The sequence below is a fragment of the Mytilus trossulus genome, chromosome 1 (genome assembly GCF_036588685.1).
Source record: "Mytilus trossulus isolate FHL-02 chromosome 1, PNRI_Mtr1.1.1.hap1, whole genome shotgun sequence".
In the NCBI taxonomy this organism is placed as follows: Eukaryota; Metazoa; Mollusca; class Bivalvia; order Mytilida; family Mytilidae; genus Mytilus; species Mytilus trossulus.
In genome coordinates this window covers 31,342,907-31,365,073 of record NC_086373.1, presented here as the reverse complement: position 1 = coordinate 31,365,073, position 22,167 = coordinate 31,342,907, and the positions used below count along the sequence as shown (strand labels likewise).

At 32.3% G+C, this 22,167-nt stretch overlaps 2 protein-coding genes across 2 annotated transcripts; one reads left to right on the top strand and one right to left on the bottom strand.

Moving 5' to 3' along the window:
- The first annotated feature begins 12 nt into the window (after window positions 1-12).
- Window positions 13-4,694, top strand: LOC134721450 (large ribosomal subunit protein uL15m-like). The gene is made up of 4 exons (XM_063584494.1): window positions 13-169; window positions 1,388-1,545; window positions 2,082-2,247; window positions 4,212-4,694. Exons 1-4 carry the CDS (start codon window positions 65-67, stop codon window positions 4,671-4,673), a joined length of 891 nt encoding a protein of 296 aa, XP_063440564.1. The 5' UTR covers window positions 13-64; the 3' UTR covers window positions 4,674-4,694.
- Window positions 4,695-11,472: 6,778 nt separating this feature from the next.
- LOC134721437 (serine/threonine-protein kinase Nek6-like) lies at window positions 11,473-22,105 on the bottom strand. The gene is made up of 10 exons (XM_063584470.1): window positions 21,885-22,105; window positions 20,182-20,463; window positions 18,936-19,036; window positions 17,634-17,730; window positions 17,071-17,178; window positions 16,257-16,422; window positions 15,659-15,748; window positions 15,248-15,314; window positions 12,905-13,004; window positions 11,473-12,420 (listed from the first exon to the last, which is right to left on the bottom strand). Exons 1-10 carry the CDS (start codon window positions 22,053-22,055, stop codon window positions 12,259-12,261), a joined length of 1,344 nt encoding a protein of 447 aa, XP_063440540.1. The 5' UTR covers window positions 22,056-22,105; the 3' UTR covers window positions 11,473-12,258.
- Between the last annotated feature and the right edge of the window lie 62 nt (window positions 22,106-22,167).

Sequence of the window (22,167 nt, the reverse complement as noted above, 5' to 3'; positions counted from 1 at the left end):
TTCAACTGTTTAGTTGGCCTACTAAATTGATCACGATTCAGGGGTCAAGGACATAACCAAAAGGATGGCACAGGCTGGAAAATTTGCAGATAAAGCTTTACAGCTCTTGCGGACGTATCCGCGGGTTGCATTAAACAACCTGAAAGATATGCCTGGTGCTTATAAAAAGGTTATATTAAAAAGAATTTTTTTTTCAAACTTGATAAACATTTTTCTACCATTTCCAGGCAGTTAGGCCTGTGTTTGTAGACTTTTTAAAAATAAATTATATAGAAATACACAATATATTTAATAGTAAATACATAACAGTACTATGCAGATTATTTTCTTTTAGAGCTTCAAAACTGATTTTGCGCACAGTCAATAAATCGACAGTGCTTTCTGAGTCTCTATTGTTGAGGGGGCAGGACCTTTTTCGGGACGTCAGGATCAGGTGTTTTTAAGCCTGGGATTTAGGGATTGGTCCTTTCGTGATCTGGGAATTCTTTTTTTAAATTTCTGGATGTTGGGAATGTAATTTCTTTAAATTTGGGACCTCAGGATTTCATCTTTTTAAGCCTGGATTTCATGTTTTTAAGCCTGGATTTCGTGTTTTTAAGCCTGAATTTCATGATCAGGACTCCTCCGACCCTTCTCACCAGGTAATCTGGGTCTGTTTGCCCAAAATCAATGCTATCATTCTCTTTGCACCCTAGGGATCCAATAGCACTTGTTTATTACGTTTTTGTTGTGGAATCCAGCTGCGCTCAACATTTTGAAGCAATTTATTCTTTGGTGTCGGAACTAACTGTGAAATGGCCAGTATTTCTTAAATTTGTCGAAATGAAAAATGAATATTGTCTAGATAATCAAAGACTAAGTCATTCATCTCCTACATGTCCAAGATTTTAAAAAGATCGACAGAAGATTAAAAACAGCTTTTAAACTTGTCACAAGCTTTTATATAAATATCTTTCAGTTTTTAAAATTTAAATGAAAAGCTTTAGATCAAGTTAGAATTTCATTCCATTACAATGAGTTTTTAAACAGTTGTGGACTATGTATTGCCATTGAATACTCACAGAATGCTTGTTAGTTTACATACATGTATGCCATATATTAATAACTGATAACTCGAGATTTAAACTGTAAGATTTATCTTTTATCAGTATGTACATGTACCAAAAAGAGTACTTTTGACTTGTAATTGGTTTTTTTCTAAAGTACTTGTATTTAAACACTGATGGCTGAAAGGAAATAGAGGAAATCCTCTGCTGCCAAAGCACACCAACATATATTTGTCAGCTTTCATTTACAATGTTGTAGTTTATCATGTTTATATACATTTGGATTTTAGACAATACATTCACTTGAAATACCAAATAATGACTTATCTTTATAACTGCAGAATTTCAACAAAAGAAGAAATGCTGGAAAGGGAAAGACACATGGACGAGGACACAAGGGTATGGGACAAAGGATGACATTACCACCATTGGGATATGAAGGAGGACAAATTCCATTTCATATAAGAATACCATGTGAACCATATTACAAAGATCATGAGTAAGTTATAAAATTAAGGATTTAGACTCTGGTCAATATAATATCATATCGTGTAAATACATATTATTTATTTTGTAGATAACATTTTATAAGATGGTAGTCCTACTATATTTTAACAATGTTTGATCCATTACTCAAACAAAGCTTGTTTTATTCAAGAATACATATACTGATAGCAATGAATCACTTGAGAAACCTTGTTGTAGTAACTTATAAAAAAATATTATTAATAAAACAAAAACGTTGCAATATAACATTTTCATTTCTTTAACCCTACAAGTAATATCTTGAAAAGTCAATCCCTCCATGATTTTTGATGCACTTTTTTGTTGATTATAGGCAAGAAATGATGCTCAGTACAGTTAGTACATGCATAAATAATAATATAACTTGTACATGTTATAAGCATGATCTAAAGCTGTTTAAATCCGTGTATTTCAGACTTGTTTGTATAGTTGTCTCATTGGCAATCATAACACTTTTCCTTATTTTATATGAATATTTTTTAATAAAGGTATATTTTTGTACTTTTTCAGATTTAAGAGACAGTACCCTCCTTTTAGTTTACTCCAAGTACAAAGGTTAATTGATATGGGTTGTGTGGACATCAACGAGCCAATAGATTTACTGTCATTTTGTAATACTGCTCATTATGACTGTTCAATAGAAGACAATCATTATGGTGTTAATTTAACAGAAGAGGTAATAAGTCCATGTAAATACTGTTAGTTGAGAAATTTTTGCAAAAATTGTGACAAGTTAGATTTTGTAAGAAAAAACCAACATATTCTCAAATTCAACAAATTAAATATAATTCACCTGAAATAAAGCTCAACAATGTAAGGTTTTTCAAATTTGCAGTAGAAAAATTTAGGTTTGTACAGTGTAATTTGTACCAATGCATCTGCAACTTCTTCGCACCACCATCTGCACCATGTCCATATACATGTAGGCTACTAGTATATAAAAGCTTTTAAAGTCAAGTAATGTGCGTTCTAATAGGCTTTGTCATTAGTTGTAACACAGTATAAGATGCATTGTGGCAGGTAGTTGGAATAATTTGCAGGTCAGCTTTTTTTGTCTTGTAAGTTATATATATAGGCTCCTTCAATTTTGACAAAGCAATATTTTGGTGAAAATCAGTTTTTATTTACTTGGAAAGTAAAAATTGGAGTTCTATTTTTTTTTTTTAAATATAATTGTTATCCTCTGTGTAGAGTTTTCTGAGTTCATGGGAATGAAGAAACATTTTTTTTAAAACAGACAGTAACTTTTTGCACACAGCCTGAAAGATCATTTCTATATTTAATGCCCCGTAATGGGGGCCTATTAAGTTTTACCCTTGTCCATCTGTACGTCAATCCTATGATCCAAAATTGGTTTTGGTTCTCTAACTTTTACTTGCCTCAATCAATTGTTTTGAAACTTATATAAAATGCTTATTACAGCAAAACACAGATCAAGTTAGAATTTTGGTGGCATCACTTTTACCGTCCTAGAGATTTGCCCCTTTACAAATGGAAACATGCAGAAATTTTCGTTTCCATTTTCTAACTTAAGTTTTCCTCAACCAAATGTATTGAAACTTATACACAGAGCTTACTATGACAAAACACAGAACAAGGTTGAATTTTGGTGGCATCACTTTTACTGTTCTAGAGTTTTGCCCTTTTACAAATGAAAAAAATGTTGGATTTTTGGTTTCTGTTCTCTAAAGTTAAGTTTACCTCAACCAAAAATGTTATGAAACGTATACACAATGCGAATTTCAACAAAACTCAGATCAAGTACAAATTTCGCAAGTGTCAATTTTACAGTTCTTGAGTTATGTCCCTCTATAACATGATATGCTAGCAAAGGCATTATCTGTGTCCCGTTGACACACTCCTTATTCATTTCTATATGCTCTGATGATTTGTTGCCATAACCAGTCTCAAAACAAACAGTGAGTTTGATATCAGTACAATCTTTGACTATAAAATTTTGAAATGAACATAAATTCATAAGAAAATATAATTGACTTAGTTATTTTGATAGTTTTATGATGCATTGCAATTTTCACACAATAGTGCATTCACATACTATTTTAATAAATGTTATTTAGTTATTATAACCCCTTTTTAGGAGTTTTTTGCTGCTCTATTGCAATCTCCTCTTTTTTCAGTTTATCTGGCATATATTTTCATCACACTTTTGTTGGAAACATTCATCAGAATGACTTCATATTTGGTCAGCAGCTTGAAAGTGCTGAGTTGTAATGGTAGGGTATTGTCATACAAGTGAGAGGTTTTGCTAGCTATAATACCAGGTTCAATCCACCATTTTCTACATTAGAAAATGCCTGTAGTAGGATGTACCAAGTCAGGAATATGACATTTGTTATCCATTTGTTTGATGTGTTTGGACTTTTGGTTTTACCTTTTGATTTTGGACTTTCCTTTTTGAATTTTCCTCGGAGTTCAGTATTTTTGTGATTTTACTTTTTACCTATCTGTCAGATACCTTCTTCCTGCTTACCAACACTTTAAAAATACAACTAAAGGTATGCTTAACATGTTAACATGGGCATTCTTGTTTTGATAAGCTACATAGATTCTGGTATACCGGTATACATTTTGAATTATTTATAATTTATTTGAAATACTGATGTTGATTTATTTTTATAGGGAGCAGATACATTTCAAGCACAGATAAATATAGAAGTTCAGTATGCAAGTGAGCAGGTCATAGCAGCAGTAGAAAGAAATGGAGGTGTCATAACTACTAGATACTATGATCCTGAATGTGTGAAAGCCATGTCAAATGTTCTCAAGTTTCTTAAGACTAGTACCCCAATACCAAAATGTAAATTACCGCCACAAGATGCATTTGAATACTACTCAAATGCTAATAATAGGGGCTACTTAGCCGATCCAGAGGACATTGTAAAGGCAAGAATTGAACTTGCTCAAAAATATGGATATGAATTACCTGAAATTTCTGATGAGTCTAAAAAAGAGTTATTATTACGTAGAAAAGATCCAAGACAAATATTTTATGGACTTGAACCTGGATGGGTCATCAGTATGAAAGATCAATGTGTTCTAAAACCATTAGCAGAAGAACATCAAGAATATTATGCATCTTAAACATTAGAATTATTTAATAAACATTTGAAAGGAATTCTTATTCAGCCTAAACCTTTACTTTGCGTATAAAAATAAGATGTGATATGTTTGCCAATGAGACAACTCACCACAAGAGACATAAAGGAAACAGAAATTAAAACAGTTATAGTTCACTGTATGGCCTTCAATAATGAGCAAACCCCATACAGCATATAGTCAGCTGTAAAAGGCCCAGAAATCAATCCTGTAAAACAATTAAAACAAGAAAACTAACAGCTGAATTAATCATAAATGTACAAAAAAAATAACTAAAAAAAAATATGTAACTCTGCAACAAATGACAACCACTGAGTTACAGTGGTTTGAACTTTACTTATTTAAAAAAAAATGGTTCATGTTAGGCCTAAAATAAGATATTGTTTGTTTCCCCAATCCCGACCGACCCTGCAAAAACGGTCCTACTCATAAAAAAATTTATTGTCCAAACTTAGTCAAATATTATTTTATTCATTTCCGATTTTCATGCTTACCAGATCAACCGGCATTGTTCCAGCTTTAAAGAAAAAATAAAATTATTTACCTACCTAGCTACCCACACTTGGCTTGGCAGGGTCGGGATTGGGGAAACAAACAATATATTAATTTAGGCCTTATGGTACATGTACTTATCATTGTTGTTCAACAGCACTAGATAAAACAGGGTACCTAATTGATCTTAGGTATGGGCTTTGGTCCCAGAATTTGTGCAATCATTCGTCAGTATGGTTTCAGGTTAAATCTTTGGTTTAAGATTGTTTAACATGTGAATTAGTCGTCACATCTACATTCATCAAAATATAGTTACTTCACGTATAGTGATAAGAAAATGTGGTATGAGTGCCAATGAGATATTTCTCCATCCAAGTCAAAATTTGTAAAAGGAAATTATAGGTGAAAGTATTTCAACATGGAGCCTTGGCTCACACTGAACAGCAAGCTATAAAAGACCCCAAAAATGAATTGTTTAAAACAATTCAATCAGAAAAACCCAACTTGTTGTGACTCATGTAAATAAGCACATGCGAAGTGTGAAAAATTTGTATATCTTTCAGTGTTATTCCAAATTTTGTATGTCATTTTTTTTACTCTTATTTTATAAAAATTTAGTTGGATCATACATAAATATTCAAATACATTTTTTCCATAAACAGTACACTATATGTTCTTTTGAAGAAAATATAGAAGTCAATTTGTTCTGAAAAGAAAATTTCTTTCACTAAATAATTCAAAATTTGGTGACTATGTGGAACGCATTTATCCCATCGAAACTAGAGATAAAGGATACTACAGATACAGTTAAGTCGGCCTCATATTTTGACTTACATCTAGAAATTGACAATGAGGGTCGGTTGAAATCAAAACTTAACAACAAAAGAGATGATTTCAGCTTTCCAATTGTGAATTTTCCATTTCTTAGTAGCAACATTCCAGCAGCACCTGCATACAGGGTATATATCTCCCAATTGATACCATATTCCCGTGCTTGCATTTCCTATCATGATTTTCTTGATAGAGGGTTGCTGCTCACAAGGAAGCTATTGAACCAAGATTTCCAAATTGAAGTTTAAATCATCACTTCGTAATTTTTACAGATGCCATCACGAGTTGGTTGACTGTTATGGAATAACCGTTTCACAAATGATATCAGATATGTTCAAAACGTTGTAACTACAATCCCCTTCCCTTTCATGAGACCTACCGAATTAGGCTATTTACCGGATTTGTTATCACATAAACAACACGACGGGTGCCACATGTGGAGCAGGATCTACTTACCCTTCCAGAGCACCTGAGCTCACCTCTAGTTTTTGGTTGGGTTTGTGTTGTTTATTCTTTAGTTATCTATGTTGTGTCATGTGTACTATCGTTTGTCTGTTTGTCTTTTTCATTTTTAGCCTTGGCGTTGTCAGTTTATTTTAGATTTATGAGTTTGACTGTCCCTTTGGTATCTTTTGTCCCTCTTTTTGTATACTGTTATTTTATTCCAGTTGATTTTACATTGAACATAAGTATTGAATTTGGTGTTCAATGTACAGTCGCAAATATTACATTTATGCCAGACTAAATGATCACACTTTGGTCATACTGAACCATATTTTTATCAGTTTGCAAGATAACATTGTACAGGAAGCAATGTCACATTTAAAGTTATAATTCTTCATCCAAGACAACCAGTCTTTGCACAGACTTCTAAACAATGCATGCTTTACAGCTTAGTGGAAAACTGGCAATTGCCAAATACCAATTTTCAAGTCTTTGGATTTACCAAATTAGAAATCAAACATACAACTTCATGCATTTAAGATCTAGATCATTAAGGTGGTACTAGTATTTACATTGAACTTCATGTAAAATGTGAACATTTAAGACTGACTGTCTGCTAGCAAATGGAGATTGGCTTCAAAGATAGAGCCTTTCTTGTGGCCTGTGTTGGGAACCATGATCCAGTTCAGTATAAAGAAGTTTAGTAAAATATGATTCACATTCAGTTGATGATTATCATGATGATGAATCTTAAGAAAATGGCCCCTGTGGTAGACTTTTAAGATTAATTGTTTTTTTTAGAAGTGATACAGAACAGAAGGACATATCTATTTAATATGTGTATTACTCTGCATACACTGATGTAATATGCTAATATTAATTTAAAAGTGAAAAGATTTTTTTCAGGTAAGTTGCAACTCAGCTTGCCTTATAGATGCAAATGAGATTAAATCAGCTTAATTGAAGGCCCAACTGAAGTTATTTAATATATCAGTGAATATAAAGACATGAGATCAAACAAGCTTTATTGAGGGTTCAACTTAATTTATTGGTATTTAAGCCTCTATAGAAAAATCAAGATAATTTTTTTCAGCTCACTAGGTGATCAACGTGATTTATCGAAATCGGTGAATCTCATTAGAAACAAATTAGATAATCATTCATCAGCTCACTGTGTGGCCAACGTGATTTATCGAAATCGGTGAATCTCATTAGAAACAAATGAGATAATCCTTCGTCAGCTCACTGTGTGGCCAACGTCATTGAAGCTCTTATGAGACTAGTGAACTTATTCTTTATCAGCAATATGCTCATTGTGTGACCAACTTCATTTATTGATATCTGAAGCTGTATCGAAACAAATGAGATAAATCCTTTATCAGCTCACTGTGTGGCCAACTACATTTATTCAATATAAGTAAATCTCTATTGAGAAATTTGTTGCAGATTTTTTTTTATTATTCAAGTAGATCTAAATGGAGGAATTGATTTATCATTTATCTTTTTCGTTTTTCCTGTCTCTCTTTGTTTAGCTATAAACGTTTTTTAATGTTGGCATGAATATTTCTCTGTTTTCTAGGAAAATGTGCAGTTTACTATCCATATCGGCTAGGGCCGTAACTACATTGAGGCAAATGAGGCAAATGCCTCATGTTGGAAATTAAAAAAAAAAAGAACTGAAACAAGATTGTCTTCACATCAACCTGAATTGTTTTTACGGAAAGTGTCTTGCAAAAAGCAAGTTCTCTTTACTCTCTGGTGTCACCCCTGCATGTTTTTCGTGATCCATGTTTCTATTTTACTTAGTTTTCAGAGTTGATGGTCTTATGTTTGTACTTCTGTGTCCCGGGTTTGTCTTTTGTTCATTTATTGTCCTACTTTATAACTATATATATATATATGACTATAGTACGGAAGCGTATTAGCGCCACACATTTTTTTTTTTTTTTTTTTCCTATGTTTGCGTTATAACGCAAACATAGGGAAAAAAATGTGTGGCGCTAATACGCTTCCGTACTATAGTCTGCAGAGTGTTTATTTTCATTTGTAAAGTATGGTAACAGGTTTTGCAATGTTGCATGTCCACCGATGTCCAGACATTGTACGAGAAAACATTTTAAGAATATAAGATGCTACTGGACATCGAAAATAATTGTCGTTTCTGCATGGAGAGTTGAACTTGATATCAAAGAATACAAAACTGTATCTTTTTTGTAGATAAAACTAGATAACTGACATAGTTTAAATTAAAGTAAGACCACCAATTTCCCGGTATTAAATCATCTTTAAAAAAAACGTCAATGTATTGCCATATGACCTTTTACTTTGAAGGGTTAAACTTGCATGAAGTCGTGACCCTTAAACAGAAAATAAAAGAATATGGAGTAAACGTGCACAGGACCTTATCTCACACAAAGTCAATGCATAGAAAAAATACAAATTATCAATGGCCAAAGTTTTTTTCTTGTTCTTCATCTTGATAGTTGATGGAGGGTCTTCAACAATAAAAGAATCATTGATACCATAAAACAAGGTCAATATGGTCCTTAGTGTCGACTTAAGCAGTACTATAGTACTTAAAGTATTATACTGCACTGTCACAATATTTAAATCTAGTAAAAAAAATCACAAAAGTCTGAGTTAAGCACAATACAAGACAAGAGCAGACAGACATAATGATTATGAGAATTTCGGTTTTTGTTTTATCCTATATATCGGTCTACTTTTAATGTTGTCCCCGTAAAACATGTTTTACAATAAATCTATGTGTTTGCTTTGAGACAAGAATATTGCCGAAAGAAATAGCTTAAAATTTAATTGCGTTTCAATGTAAGAAAGAGTCCAGGAAACGCTTAAAATGCACGATTGTGCGTTATTTTCCCCAGAGCGTCTGGAGCCTTGAGCGGCCCCAAGACCCCTCGGATTATCCGTATATGTCTCTGCGTATACTGAAAAATCCTTAAGTGACAACTCCGTCCTTTACATCTCCAGTGAAGTGATACACGGATGAAAACACATTTTATATTCACAACTAGTCTAAATTTCAGCACAATTATGTTAAATCTGCAAATTTGCTGCCACAAATTTTGGTTCTTCCTTCGCCGGGATTCAACTCATGCTATTGGGATATCGAAAACAAAACCGCCTGCACTGACTGTCTGTGTCCATCGCTCTTGAACCCCTCGGCCACCTCAGGAACATAGATATACTGTTCCCAAGCCACCTAGACTGAATATTTGGAGACCAAAAAAAACAAGGTCAAAATTTCAAACTGAATATCTTTGGTCACAGCAATGATGTCAAGCAGATTGTTCTAGAGAAATTGACGATGCTTTAAGCATATATGTCCTCATTGAACAATATTTTGTTCATCCTGAAAAATGTTGACACTTATATTTGTGAACTATTTATGCTACTCATCTAGGGGATAAAATAAATAAAATAAACCGATTGTCACATGTTTGTGGACTACTTAAAAGAAATAAATATATCTATCTATTCTGTTAGTCAATCTTACTTGAGCTCATCATAAAAAGTTATTGTCCTCCCATCTCATACTTAACTTGACACTAAACTGAAGATCTTACGGTTTCGATAGAAAATGTGCTTGTTTTAAAACAGTGACTGTTGATGGCCTTTCCTTCATTCATTTATTTGTTTTTGTTTATTTTTTGAATTGGTGTCAATTTACTGGATATAGGCGCTTTTCCATAGTAAACCTTACAAAAACATTTATAATGGAACATGGGAATGTGTCAGAGACAGTTAACAACCCGACCAAAGGGCAGAAAACATCCGAATTTTTGCAATGTCTTTGTGTTGTACATCTGTGGTTGGGTTGCTGTCTTTATTGGTGCCACTGTTCTAAAACTCCGTATGTAAGGCATGGCAAAGAATCAAACATCATGATCATTTAAATATTTATTTGTATGTATAAGAAAATGGCAAAATGTAAAATATTTAAAAGTACACCCGTCGGACGGTATTGTAAAACGTACATCACAATAAAACTATACTACTACACAACAACTGTTACAAATGAAACAAATGAGGCACAAATCTAATACTATTCACAGCTAGAGTCAATGTGGACGGTTACATACATCATTGAACTGCCTGCAGGACCGTAGCTCTTATATTATAAATATAAAATTCACTTCATGATGGTTTAATACAACGGAAAATCAGAACTCAGAGGTTAAAACCCTTGAATTCAAAATTTTGTAAATAATCTAAGGAACTGCTGGGGCTCCTTTTAAAATTTAGCTCATTTAATGTATGTATCAACGGATTGGAGCGGTATCATTGACTTTTTTAAATGATGTTAGATTACAGCAGATTTCAGTGAGTATGTATCTAATGGTAATATCTTTGGTTAACTTGCTTGTCAGCTGAACCGTGAATTCATTGTTAGGTAAGGTATACTACCCTCCTTTTAAAGTAGCTTAGTCCTACAGAGAGATAGATTGGTTATTTGTTGGGCTAGTCTACTATTAAAGAGGGTAGTTTACCTAACCTAACACTGACTTCACGGTTCAGCTAACAAGCAAGCTAACCAAAGATATTACCTATAGCTACATACTCACTGAAATCTGCTGTAACGAATTGGAGCGGTATCATCGACTCTTTCAAATGATGTTAGATCTACTGATTAATGAATAGGATAGACAATGGTTTGGACAATTGGAAGTCCAAAATTTGAGTGTGTGATAAAGATATCCATCAAGATCATTTAAGAGTTGATCTTTGAACCTACTAATATCATGTTTTATTATGATGGTGAACTTACTCGGCACTCCAAACTTTAAATACATAATAGGAGTGCCTACAACATTACGGAACCCTTGCATCCAAAACTGCCGTATTCTTGTTAGGTAACTTCAAACTAAATTTTGGAACAGGGTGTGTTTTCTTCCTTGGAAATTCTGATTCCAAACTTTGTGAAACATGTTTTAATCAGGCGAAAAACATAAAATAAAATTCGAATTGGGAGTTGTTAAATCTAAAAAATCGGAAAACATATAGTTTCGAGCTTGAGTCGAACTTGAAAAAAACAAAAAATACAATATTCCTCGAATGTCCTTCCGTTACAATACCAACATTTTATAGGAAGGAATGATATTGTCAGAAGATACAACTAATATGGATGTGAATGAAACATTGATTTGATTCTTACAAACCATAATATATAAATTATAATTAAGGTCTTAACACTACAAAATACTGTTTCCTGGTATGGACGGATACATATTATGTATAGCACCAGAAATAATAATTATGAGTATGTTGATAAAAAGATAGAGTAATATAATACTATAATAAAATGGTTTGATGTATAAACATAAATAGAAACACAATGCCACTAGATTGTTGGTAATACCCTATAACTGAAAGATCAAACCTCAAACATATTTCTAATATTGAAATTCACGAATTAAAATTATAATTATATATAATCATGGAAGTTTAATATGTGCATGCATTATAAACCCACAAAGGAAGGTAAAAGTAAAAAGTTTGGCTATGTCATTAACAATAGTTATAAAATAGAAAAACAATTCGACGAATTCTACACAATAAAAAGACGTCAACTCGTGGTTAATTCATTATTGGTTCAAATCTTCTGCTCGAATAAGTTAAGACAACAATGATACAGTCCCTATATTAAACATGATATCTGATTAATCCAGATAAAAGACGTTGAAATTTGATTCATTGAGTAATCCATGTAGATTTTTTTGTATTCAGGACATATTTCAGAGTTTGAAAAAAAACCATATGATTTTGAAATAAAACATGATTATTAAGTATTATCCGCTGTCTCGTGTGCTGTTGAGAACATGTCATCTTCGTCTTCTGCTAGTCCTGGTATTCTCTTTATACCTTCTTCCATTCCTTTCAATGCAAACACAAACGGTAAGATCTTATTATGTAAACCCACTCCAACAACGTCTTTTACTTTCGCCTGCATTATGAAAAAATATATGGAAAAAAAGAAGCTCACATCAATCTTTGGCTTTTGTTAAAAAATGTCTTATGGAACATTTTTGCTTTAAATGAAGCTTGCCATTAAAACAGAATGTAGTTTACTTATATTCGATTGATTGTTTGTACTATTATCTTATTTTATATTTTGGCTTCCAAAATTTTGATGGCTTTCAAAATTTTGCTCTCTAGCTTCCTGATGAAGATTAATCAAGGAATATGTGGCTTGTGCATGGACATAACTCCACAAAATTAAACCCTGGTATAAACTAAACTTAAAATTGCTAAAAAATTCCGAATTACAGGATGAAATACATTAGGGTTGAACGTATTTTTTTTAATTTAGAGTTTCGTGAATTAATGTAACTAGACTTTCTTGTTATAAAAGCCTAAATGAAATAAGTTCCCGAATTTGATTTATGCAATATTGCTATGGAACTTATTTCAAAAGTGTTTTAACAAACCTCAAGTCCTGGATAATCAGTAGGATTTTTGTTGAAGAACCTCATAATTCTCTCTAACTTTTTAGTAGCTTTGTGGTCTCCAATCATTTTTACAATTTTCCTGTAACAAAAATATCTTGATTTCACACCCCTTTTATGAAATATTGACCGCAAGATTTATAACATTTAGATATCTGTTTCTAATTAATATAACTTAACAATCAGCCATATTTAGTTTACAAGTGTAGCAGCCGGGTGACTTATCTTGTACATCATGTTCATGAAGGTTTTTTTAGGAGTATAATATATGACACCACAAAGTTTAAGCATAATTATGCATGGCGCGGAATGAGGGTCATACTAACGAATTTTAGCATATGCTTAATTCGATATTTATGACCCTGATTCGGCGTCATACATATGTAGAACATTATTCCATATTGATAAAATATTAGTAGGTTTTTCTATATGAATGGGATTTTGAATAATATCAGATTATTACATGGCATTTTTCATATCGCATGTATTATCAGCCCTAGGTTCAATATCAGCCCAAGGTTCAATATCAGCCCAAGAGCCGCATGGCTCGAGGGCTGATATTGACCGAGGGCTGATAATACATGCGATATGAAAAATGACATGTTATGATCTTTTTATCATATGCTTCAACAGTAGAGAAAAACAACAGATTCATATACTGTTCCTTTTACGTTAAAAAGAAGTTCAAATAGTGAAAAGTTCACGGACGTCGGACCCAAAAATTGATACATTCGATATGAAATCTTTCTATCATATGCCTCATCAGAGAAAAAAAACATTTTAATATGGACGAATCGCCAAAAATTAATTCAACAATATACATAATGAACATTGTTACGAAATTATTTTTTAAAGTAACTTTCTTAATTATGTTTCAGTGAAACTTTTTAAAAAATGCATTTATTTAATCATTTGTTCGGGTTTTTTAATTATTTTACACAATATACTTTCCAGTATTCAAATAATTGTTTTGTACACTACTTAGTAATGTTTTTCACTGAAAACGTAGCATTGAGGTGTATTTTCCGGAATTTGCCGAGTATCACCGGAATGCCATGTGATAACGTTACGGAAAGGCATGTGATAACAATCGAAGCATGTGATAAACTTTTCATATCAGCCCGCTAAGCACCAATTCGAAAAATATGGAATATACGTTGATTTAATGCTGTTATCATACGGTAAAAATCATATGTTATCTAGTCTAAGTATATGATAAATAAGCATATTCACCTGCGGAAAAAGGATATTCACCGCGCAAAACGTCGTATGCTTTTACGTGTTTAATTTTGGTAAAAAAACGTTTGATGTACAATTGGTTTTGGTAAATATTTTCCATTACAATAATTTCTCTCGGAATATGGAATAAAACATTTACTGTCTTTTGTTTCGGTAAATATGTGGTTTTATTGACTTTTGAAAAACTGATATTCACTTCGTCCGTTGGCCTCAGTGAATATCAGTTTTTCAAAAGTCAATAAAACCACACATTTACCTCACCTAAAGACAGTAATTGTATATTATTTCATTACCGTCATTAATATAAAAAATTTCCTACATGAGAAAACCGTTTAAACTGTTGTATTTTTTTTTTAATTGGAACATAATTTTCGGGCACTTAAGTGAGTTGAAGTCCATTTTTACACATCAATGAATAGCTTGTAACAAAAAAAAAGTTATTGCTGAAAGGGGTACTAGCAACGAGATAAGTGAAACTGTGAACCATTGATTCGCTTTTAGCAGCCAGTATGGTTCAAATTTGTCAAAATAAGCTCTAAGATACATCGATGATGAATTATTGACTTGCAAGTGAATAATTTGATTTCATTAAATCCGTATTCATGTGACCTTTGATTTAATATCGTGTTCATATATTAAAAGGAAAAGAATGTCAACATCGTGAACGTGAGAATGGGTGAATCATTTTATTGAGTGATTCGATTCACAATAACTCAAGCTCATGAAGGTAAAAACGATGATTAAATCATGTTTAACCTATAATATGAAATCAAACAGACCTAGAAAAATCAAATTGCACGAGTTCGCTATATATTTATCTTTAATTATGTTAATATCGGGCTATATGACCATCGGCAGTCTACGGAAGTCACTTCGATAGTTAATTAGATGGCGTCTAGACTAAATAACACGAAATGATACGTTGTTACGTATTGAGCTCATGCAATTATAAATTGGTTTTTTTAGACATTTAATAATTTGGACATACGTTTTATTTCTATAAAACAAATATGAGAATACAAGTGGAATCGGTGAACATGAATTTGACAGCTTTACCCCTTCAAATAAATGATCAGAACAACTTACGCCTGCATATTGGCCGACTGCCTCTGCAATCCCGCATTTTCTGATATTGTACTGCCTAACGCTGAAACTGAAAAAAAAACATAACGGTTTGTGTAATATATATACAAGTACTATGCTTGTGGTATAGAAAATGCAGCGGGTTATCAAAAACAAACTTTTGGTGAAAAAATAAATCGAAGTTATAATACAAGTCTACGATGAATGTATCATGGTGTTCCGTAAAACGAACTTTGTCAGATGAATAGATAAACCCCATTTGAAAAATATAATACTGAATAGACACACCAATCAACTTTCTAAACTTGTTCTTGAATCAATACTATATAGTTTTCTTAATAATGGATGGTATTGACTATTGTAAAACATTGTTTATTGGAATTTTTAAACAGTAATTAAGATTATCACACATGCCTGCACTTTCTTCGCAGCTTTCAGATGTTCTTTGACTTCTTCGTCTTTCTGATGTGACTATTCCAGAATCATTTAGCGATGACTTGGTCACTAAAAAAAAATAACAATTATGATGTAATCAAACATGGATTTAATTGATTTATTGAACAGTATGACTATGAAAACTGTTGGCTACAGAGTTACATTCAGTCAAAGTATTGTCTTTATATATGCTTATTTGCTTAATGCAATTGCAATGTATTATTCTGAATTCTCATTGCACAATACCAGCAACATTACTTCTCATACTCTAGATGTTTTCACTGCTACCTGAGAAAGCAAAGATAGCGTGCTACTTTGAATTTTTGTTTGTAGTAGATTAAATCCTAAGGTTCATGTGGACCCTATGGCTAAAATCACTATTATATGTTTGCACCTCAAAATTAACTCTGCGTAAAGAAAAAACAGCGCATTTGGAAATGTTACTTTAGGTATTGCATGCCCAAGATAAATAAAATTATTGGCATTTTATGTTTAAGAGAATGAGATTCTTAACTGTATTCCTATACATGTATTCATAGATATATAACTCCTTTTACATTTAATATTATTTTCTTACTTTGTTGTGAAATGTTCGACACATTAAAACTGGTCTTTGGTTTTTGTTCTGTAATAAATATTTTTATTTCAGATGCTGAAGGTCTGTCGGCTGGTTCAAATTGTAACATCTTCCGTATCATGTTTTTGATTGGATCGCAATACTGAAGACGGTCAAAATCAGGCAACTGTTGAAGATGTAAAAATAGAAGATCTTCAAATTTCATACGTACTCATGGTAGATACCTTTCACATTTAAGGATTTACTGAGTTTTTGCAGATATATTGGTGAGATTAAAATTAAAATTAAAGAATAAAAATCACTGTTCATCCCTTAAAGCCGTTAACATGAAAGAAAAAATTATATCTTATTCCATTTATATAATTTTTATTATAACAAAGACTATATATAGTATATTTTTGGTCAGGTGTTTACCAATTTGCGTCTTTTACTCACTACCTTACTTTAATTGTTTGCATGATGTTTGCTTTACATCTAGTGGGAAATATTTCATGAGGGTTCAGCACGGACAAATAAACACAATAAATACAATAAGGATTTTATAGATAAGGGGTCAAACAGAATGATAGGAAAAAGCATTTGAATACGGGACTAACGAATTTATATACTCCGTACTATCATTATTGGTAAGTTTTTTTTCCTGTCGGTTGGAGGAAATCCAAGGGATGAATATACTTCTATATCTAAAAAAAATTATATGGATAACATTTTACAGTAAGTTTAATTTTACAAAACGAACAAAATTTTAAATGCTATACATGTATATTTAAAATAAAAATATTTGTCATTGTTATAATGAAAAAGCATGCCATACCTCTTTAGTAGTTACTTTTTTCGTAATGGCGCTAACAGTTGAACCAGGAAAAGCATAGTCTCCATAACCCATTTCAAAGCACACACAACCAAGACTCCATATATCAGTCTGAAAATAACGAGCTTATGGATATCAATAGATGGAGATGTGAGTTACACACCAATAACACGTATAGCATGCAAAACGACACACACACACACAATCTTCAAATGTGTTTTATACTTATGTGTTACATATTTGTTTTTCGTTACTTTTTTTTACATAAATAAGGCCGTTAGTTTTCTCGTTTGAATTGTTTTACATTGTCTTATCGGGGCCTTTTATAGCTGACTATATGCGGTATGGGCTTTGCTCATTGTCTTTTTTATATTATAGATATGAAAAAACGTTCGCAATTATATAATACCTAATTAATTTGAAATGTATGTCTCGCATCAATACTAGTAAGTTCATACACATATAACCATTTAAACTAAATTAAGCAAACGGCAATCGTAAAAAAATCACAAACACGGGCTTCTAGAATATGCATGCAGAATACTGCTTGTTGTTAAAGTTCATACCTTAAAATCGTATGTTTCTCTCTTTAAAACCTCGGGACTCATACAATTTGGTGTTCCAACTAATTTTGTCAGCTTCATATCGACTTGTTCTATTTTTCTGGAAAAAAAGAAATAGTGTTGAGATATATCTAAAAGGAATGCCGACTAGTTAAATATTTTAAAACAGGTACACAGAGAATACTGATTGTTTAAATTTCGTCACCGATTTTGCATGGAGGAAAATATATTCGAACGCGAAAATATACTTGATATTTGAGACACCAAAGGGATAAACTTTGCATCAAGGAATTTTTCACGGAGGCTTCTGAAAAAAGTTTCTTTCTCCTTATGACTCATTACTAGTGTACGTTTTACAACCCTTGAATTGAAACAGGATACACCTCGTTTCTGTTTCTAGCTTGAAGCTCACACAGATCATGCTTGTAAAAATAGTGAAACACCGCCATATATAGCTATTTATATGATAATCTTCTGTTATCGATTGTCTTTTGTTATATCGTGAAATCGTCATAAACATGTATGAAATGCTTGCCACTGAAATTTAAACAAACACCAACCAATCGATTATTTAATAAGACGGCTTTTCTCATTTCTTCTTCTGCTATTTGTAAAGAATTTGTAGGTGATAGAAGATCTTGAAGAAATTCGGTTTACTTTATTCAAAACTTTCTCAGAATCGGGGACACGTTGTGCTTGATAGGTTTTATATTAGCATCTGTGTATTGCTGAAGTCGGTGGTAAGTGACTTCTATATACCACTTTGTCAGTATTCAGAGTTTCGTGACAACTAAAGTAAGTAAGTTAGTAAGTAAGTATTTTTTCTTGGTTTAAAATCCAAAATTACAGGATTGATACCAAGACAATACACATTGGTTATACATAAATATAAAAAAACCCATCTATGTCATACCAAATTATAAACACTATATGAGGAGGTGGTACCACAAAGTTATTCAGTATTTAATAAAGCATTTCTAGAAATGTACATGTTGCTTATAACAATAATTCATGACAACTAAAGTAAGTAAGTAAGTAAGTAATTTTTCTTGGTTTAAAATCCAAAATCACAGGATTGATACCAAGACAATACACATTGGTTATACACAAATATAAAAAAAAACCTCTATATCATACCAAATTATAAACATTATATGAGGAGGTGGTACCACAAAGTTTATTTAGTATTTAATAAAGCATTTCTAGAAATTTACATGTCGCTTATAACAATAATTCTTATAATATCAGTTTCACCACACGTATACAAAAATTTAAATCTTGCTTCATTGCTAAATGACAACTAACCTTGCAACACCAAAATCTGCTAACTTGAGGTCGTTGTGAGCAGTCAAGAGTATGTTTTTCGTTTTAACGTCTCGGTGAAGTATGCTCTTACTATGGAGGAACTAAAACAACAAACGACATGACAAAATGTAAACAAATTAAAATGAGAAAACCAACGGTCTGAGTCATGCAAAAAAACACCAAAAAAAAAACAACAATAGCTAATAAGAAAAATACAATGCCTATTTCTATAATTTGACCAGAATACATATATATTGTAAAACTTCTTTACTTGTGACCACTTTTAGTTTACAATATAATATCATTCTCCATGCATTAGACGGCGAAGTCGTAATTTTTTGTTTGATGTTTTTTGTGTGTGTTTTTTTTTATAGATTTGTTTATATACACTTGATTGTCTTAAATTCAGATCAATATGTTAAACTGCGTTTTACACTTTTTAAAGACAATAATAAACTCAAGCAGATGAGAAATCAGCATGTCACTGTCACGTGATCACTACACCGAATAAAGTAACCGTTTGGTCTTCGCCCGGATAAGAACTTTTCTAGTGTTCATATCAATATATGATTGTTATACTGTGTTCTGACTGTTTGATTTGTTATCGCATACGCAACACGACGGGTGCCACATGTGGATCAGAATCTGTTTACCCTTCCGGAGCACCTGAGATCATCCCTAGTTTTTGGTGGGGTTCGTGTTGTTTATTCTTTAGTTTTCTATGTTGTGTCATGTGTACTATTGTTTGTTTGTTTGTCTTTTCCATTTTTAGCCATGGCGTTGTCAGCTTATTTTAGATTTATGAGTTTGACTGTCCCTTTGGTATCTTTCGTCCCTCTTTTTTGACAAGTTACTACAGCGTCGTATCTCCAAAACAACGGCATGAATTGTGTTACAAATTAAGATTAACACTACCCTCGTTACAGATGATACTATAGGATCTGTGTTCCCGATTGCATATCGGAAACACTTGTTTGTCTTTCGTGCACATTAGTTTTTCTGTAGCGTTACCTAAAGTATTCCATTCTACCATACCAATAGCGGGAAATAGGGTGTGATTAAGCCTGCAGATAGATCACAGAATAACGAAAGATGGTTTTATACAGCTTGGTCGAATGAAATGTCAGTGTGGTTTGCTACAAGCAGTTTCAGTTCTAATATTGACGTTAGATATTTTTAAGACGATTCGACGATATTTTTTTTTAGTTCAAGTCTATATACATAGGGAATGTGATTTTTAACATACCTCTAGGCCATTCGAAAGTTGTTCTAAATACTCCATAAAGGTTGATTCGGGAACTGATTTCTTTTTTCTAATGTAAGCAAAGAGGTTTCCCCCTTCATAGTAGTCCATAACAATACACAGAAAGTTTTCATGTGTGAAATATTCCACATATCTGACAATGTTAGGGTGTTTCTTCAGATCCGGATCATTCAGTATGCTTATTTCCCTGTCTAACCATCTCTTTTGTGTTGAATTGACATTAGCTGCGCCAAGGTTGATACATTTAATGGCTAAGCTAGTAGGCTATAAAGGTTGTTTAATAATTAATACAAAGAGATATTTTCGCAGTAAGAAACTCAATGTATTGTAAATGTTACTTTCACCAATTCATACAGAATTGACAAAGGCAATGATTAGCTGAGAGAGAGAAAAATAACAAATGAAGAACAAAAATACACAATGCACAATGCCACAAATAGTTTCGGTCTCTGATAAATTTTCAATAAAATCTATTCCGTTGATTTTGAGAATTTGGTTCTCAAAAATAAAATAGGATTATAAAGTCCATGCGTTGTTAAAGAAATAAAAAACCTAAAAATAAGTCGGACCAAAATTTCAACAAAGGAGCGCACAAAGGCATTGTATGATACAGATCCCAAGCCGAGATGCAGATTCAAAAGTGGGGCTGAAAGACGAACGGATTGATTAGCACATCATAACTAAATACCTCCCGCATTAGAAAGTAAGGAATATATCAAACACGACATTCACTTGATACTTTAAATCGAATGACACACACCCTTTACTCATACAATTGTATGCTTAAACCGTTCTTTGTGTGTGTTTCTCGCTCTTCTTTACTCTTTTGTTCATTAGCTCAATTGTTTGTAAATAGCTGAAGGACGCCTCCGGGTGCGGGAATTTCTCGCTGCATTGCAGACCTGTTGGTGACCTGCTGTTGTCTGTTCTATGATCGGGTTGACGAGGCTCTTTGACACATTCCCAATTTCCATTCTCAATTTTATTGTTGTAATTTTTGTATTTTTTTCGTTTGCTTTACTGCCGTGGCTTCTTTTTATTCATAATTTTAATGATATGTTTATTGAACGGACATTATTATCCTTTTGTTTCAATAATAGTTATTGCAGTGGGATGGTGGAGAAACTCCCAGTATATATACCAATATTGACGTTGAGACTTCTAGTCGTATCGACATAAATATAGAGTTGCTACCGAAACACAACCTTTTAAAAAGATTTATACTTGAGTTGTGATACCAAACAGATAAAAAAAAATGGTATCATAAAAACTAAGTGTTCTAAAGATAAATTTTAGATAAAATTTATTTTCAATAGAGGACCCATTATGGGCATACTCAGTACAGTGATTTTTATATTAACAATTTATTTATATTTTAAACACTGAAAACTGTTTAACACAAACAATGGTATAAATAAGGAGTATTTTTCATTATGTCTTCTGAAAGTATCCTTGTTTTCATTACTCATTAACCAAATAAACTCATCTTTAATAGACAACATATCAAAATTAGCACAATATTTCCTAGCACAAGGTATGAATTTACTTCTCTCATTATTTAGTGCGGTACATTTAAGAAGAAAATATAACTCATCTCAGCCTTTGAAAATTTGTTCATGAAAACAGTGAGTCAATTCTCTAACTTAAAATCTTTGTAAACAACTAAAAACAAACATAATGCTTACGGTAAATGTGTCTCCCCCTCTGACCTTTGCTTTATTATTAGTTGCGACATACACTTTCCCGAAAGTGCCTTTACCAATGTATTTGTGAATCCTGTAATCCCCACAATCTTTTCCCTCAAAATCATCAGCTGTACCGAGAGTCGTACATGTTTTACTACTACTACTAGCCATTATTCATCAAAGATAGCGATGAGTAAATGTATTCTTGGTTTTATTTACTTCCTCGTTTTTTTCCATATGGTTGATTATTTTATTTGTTAGATATTTAAATTGATTTCTGTTG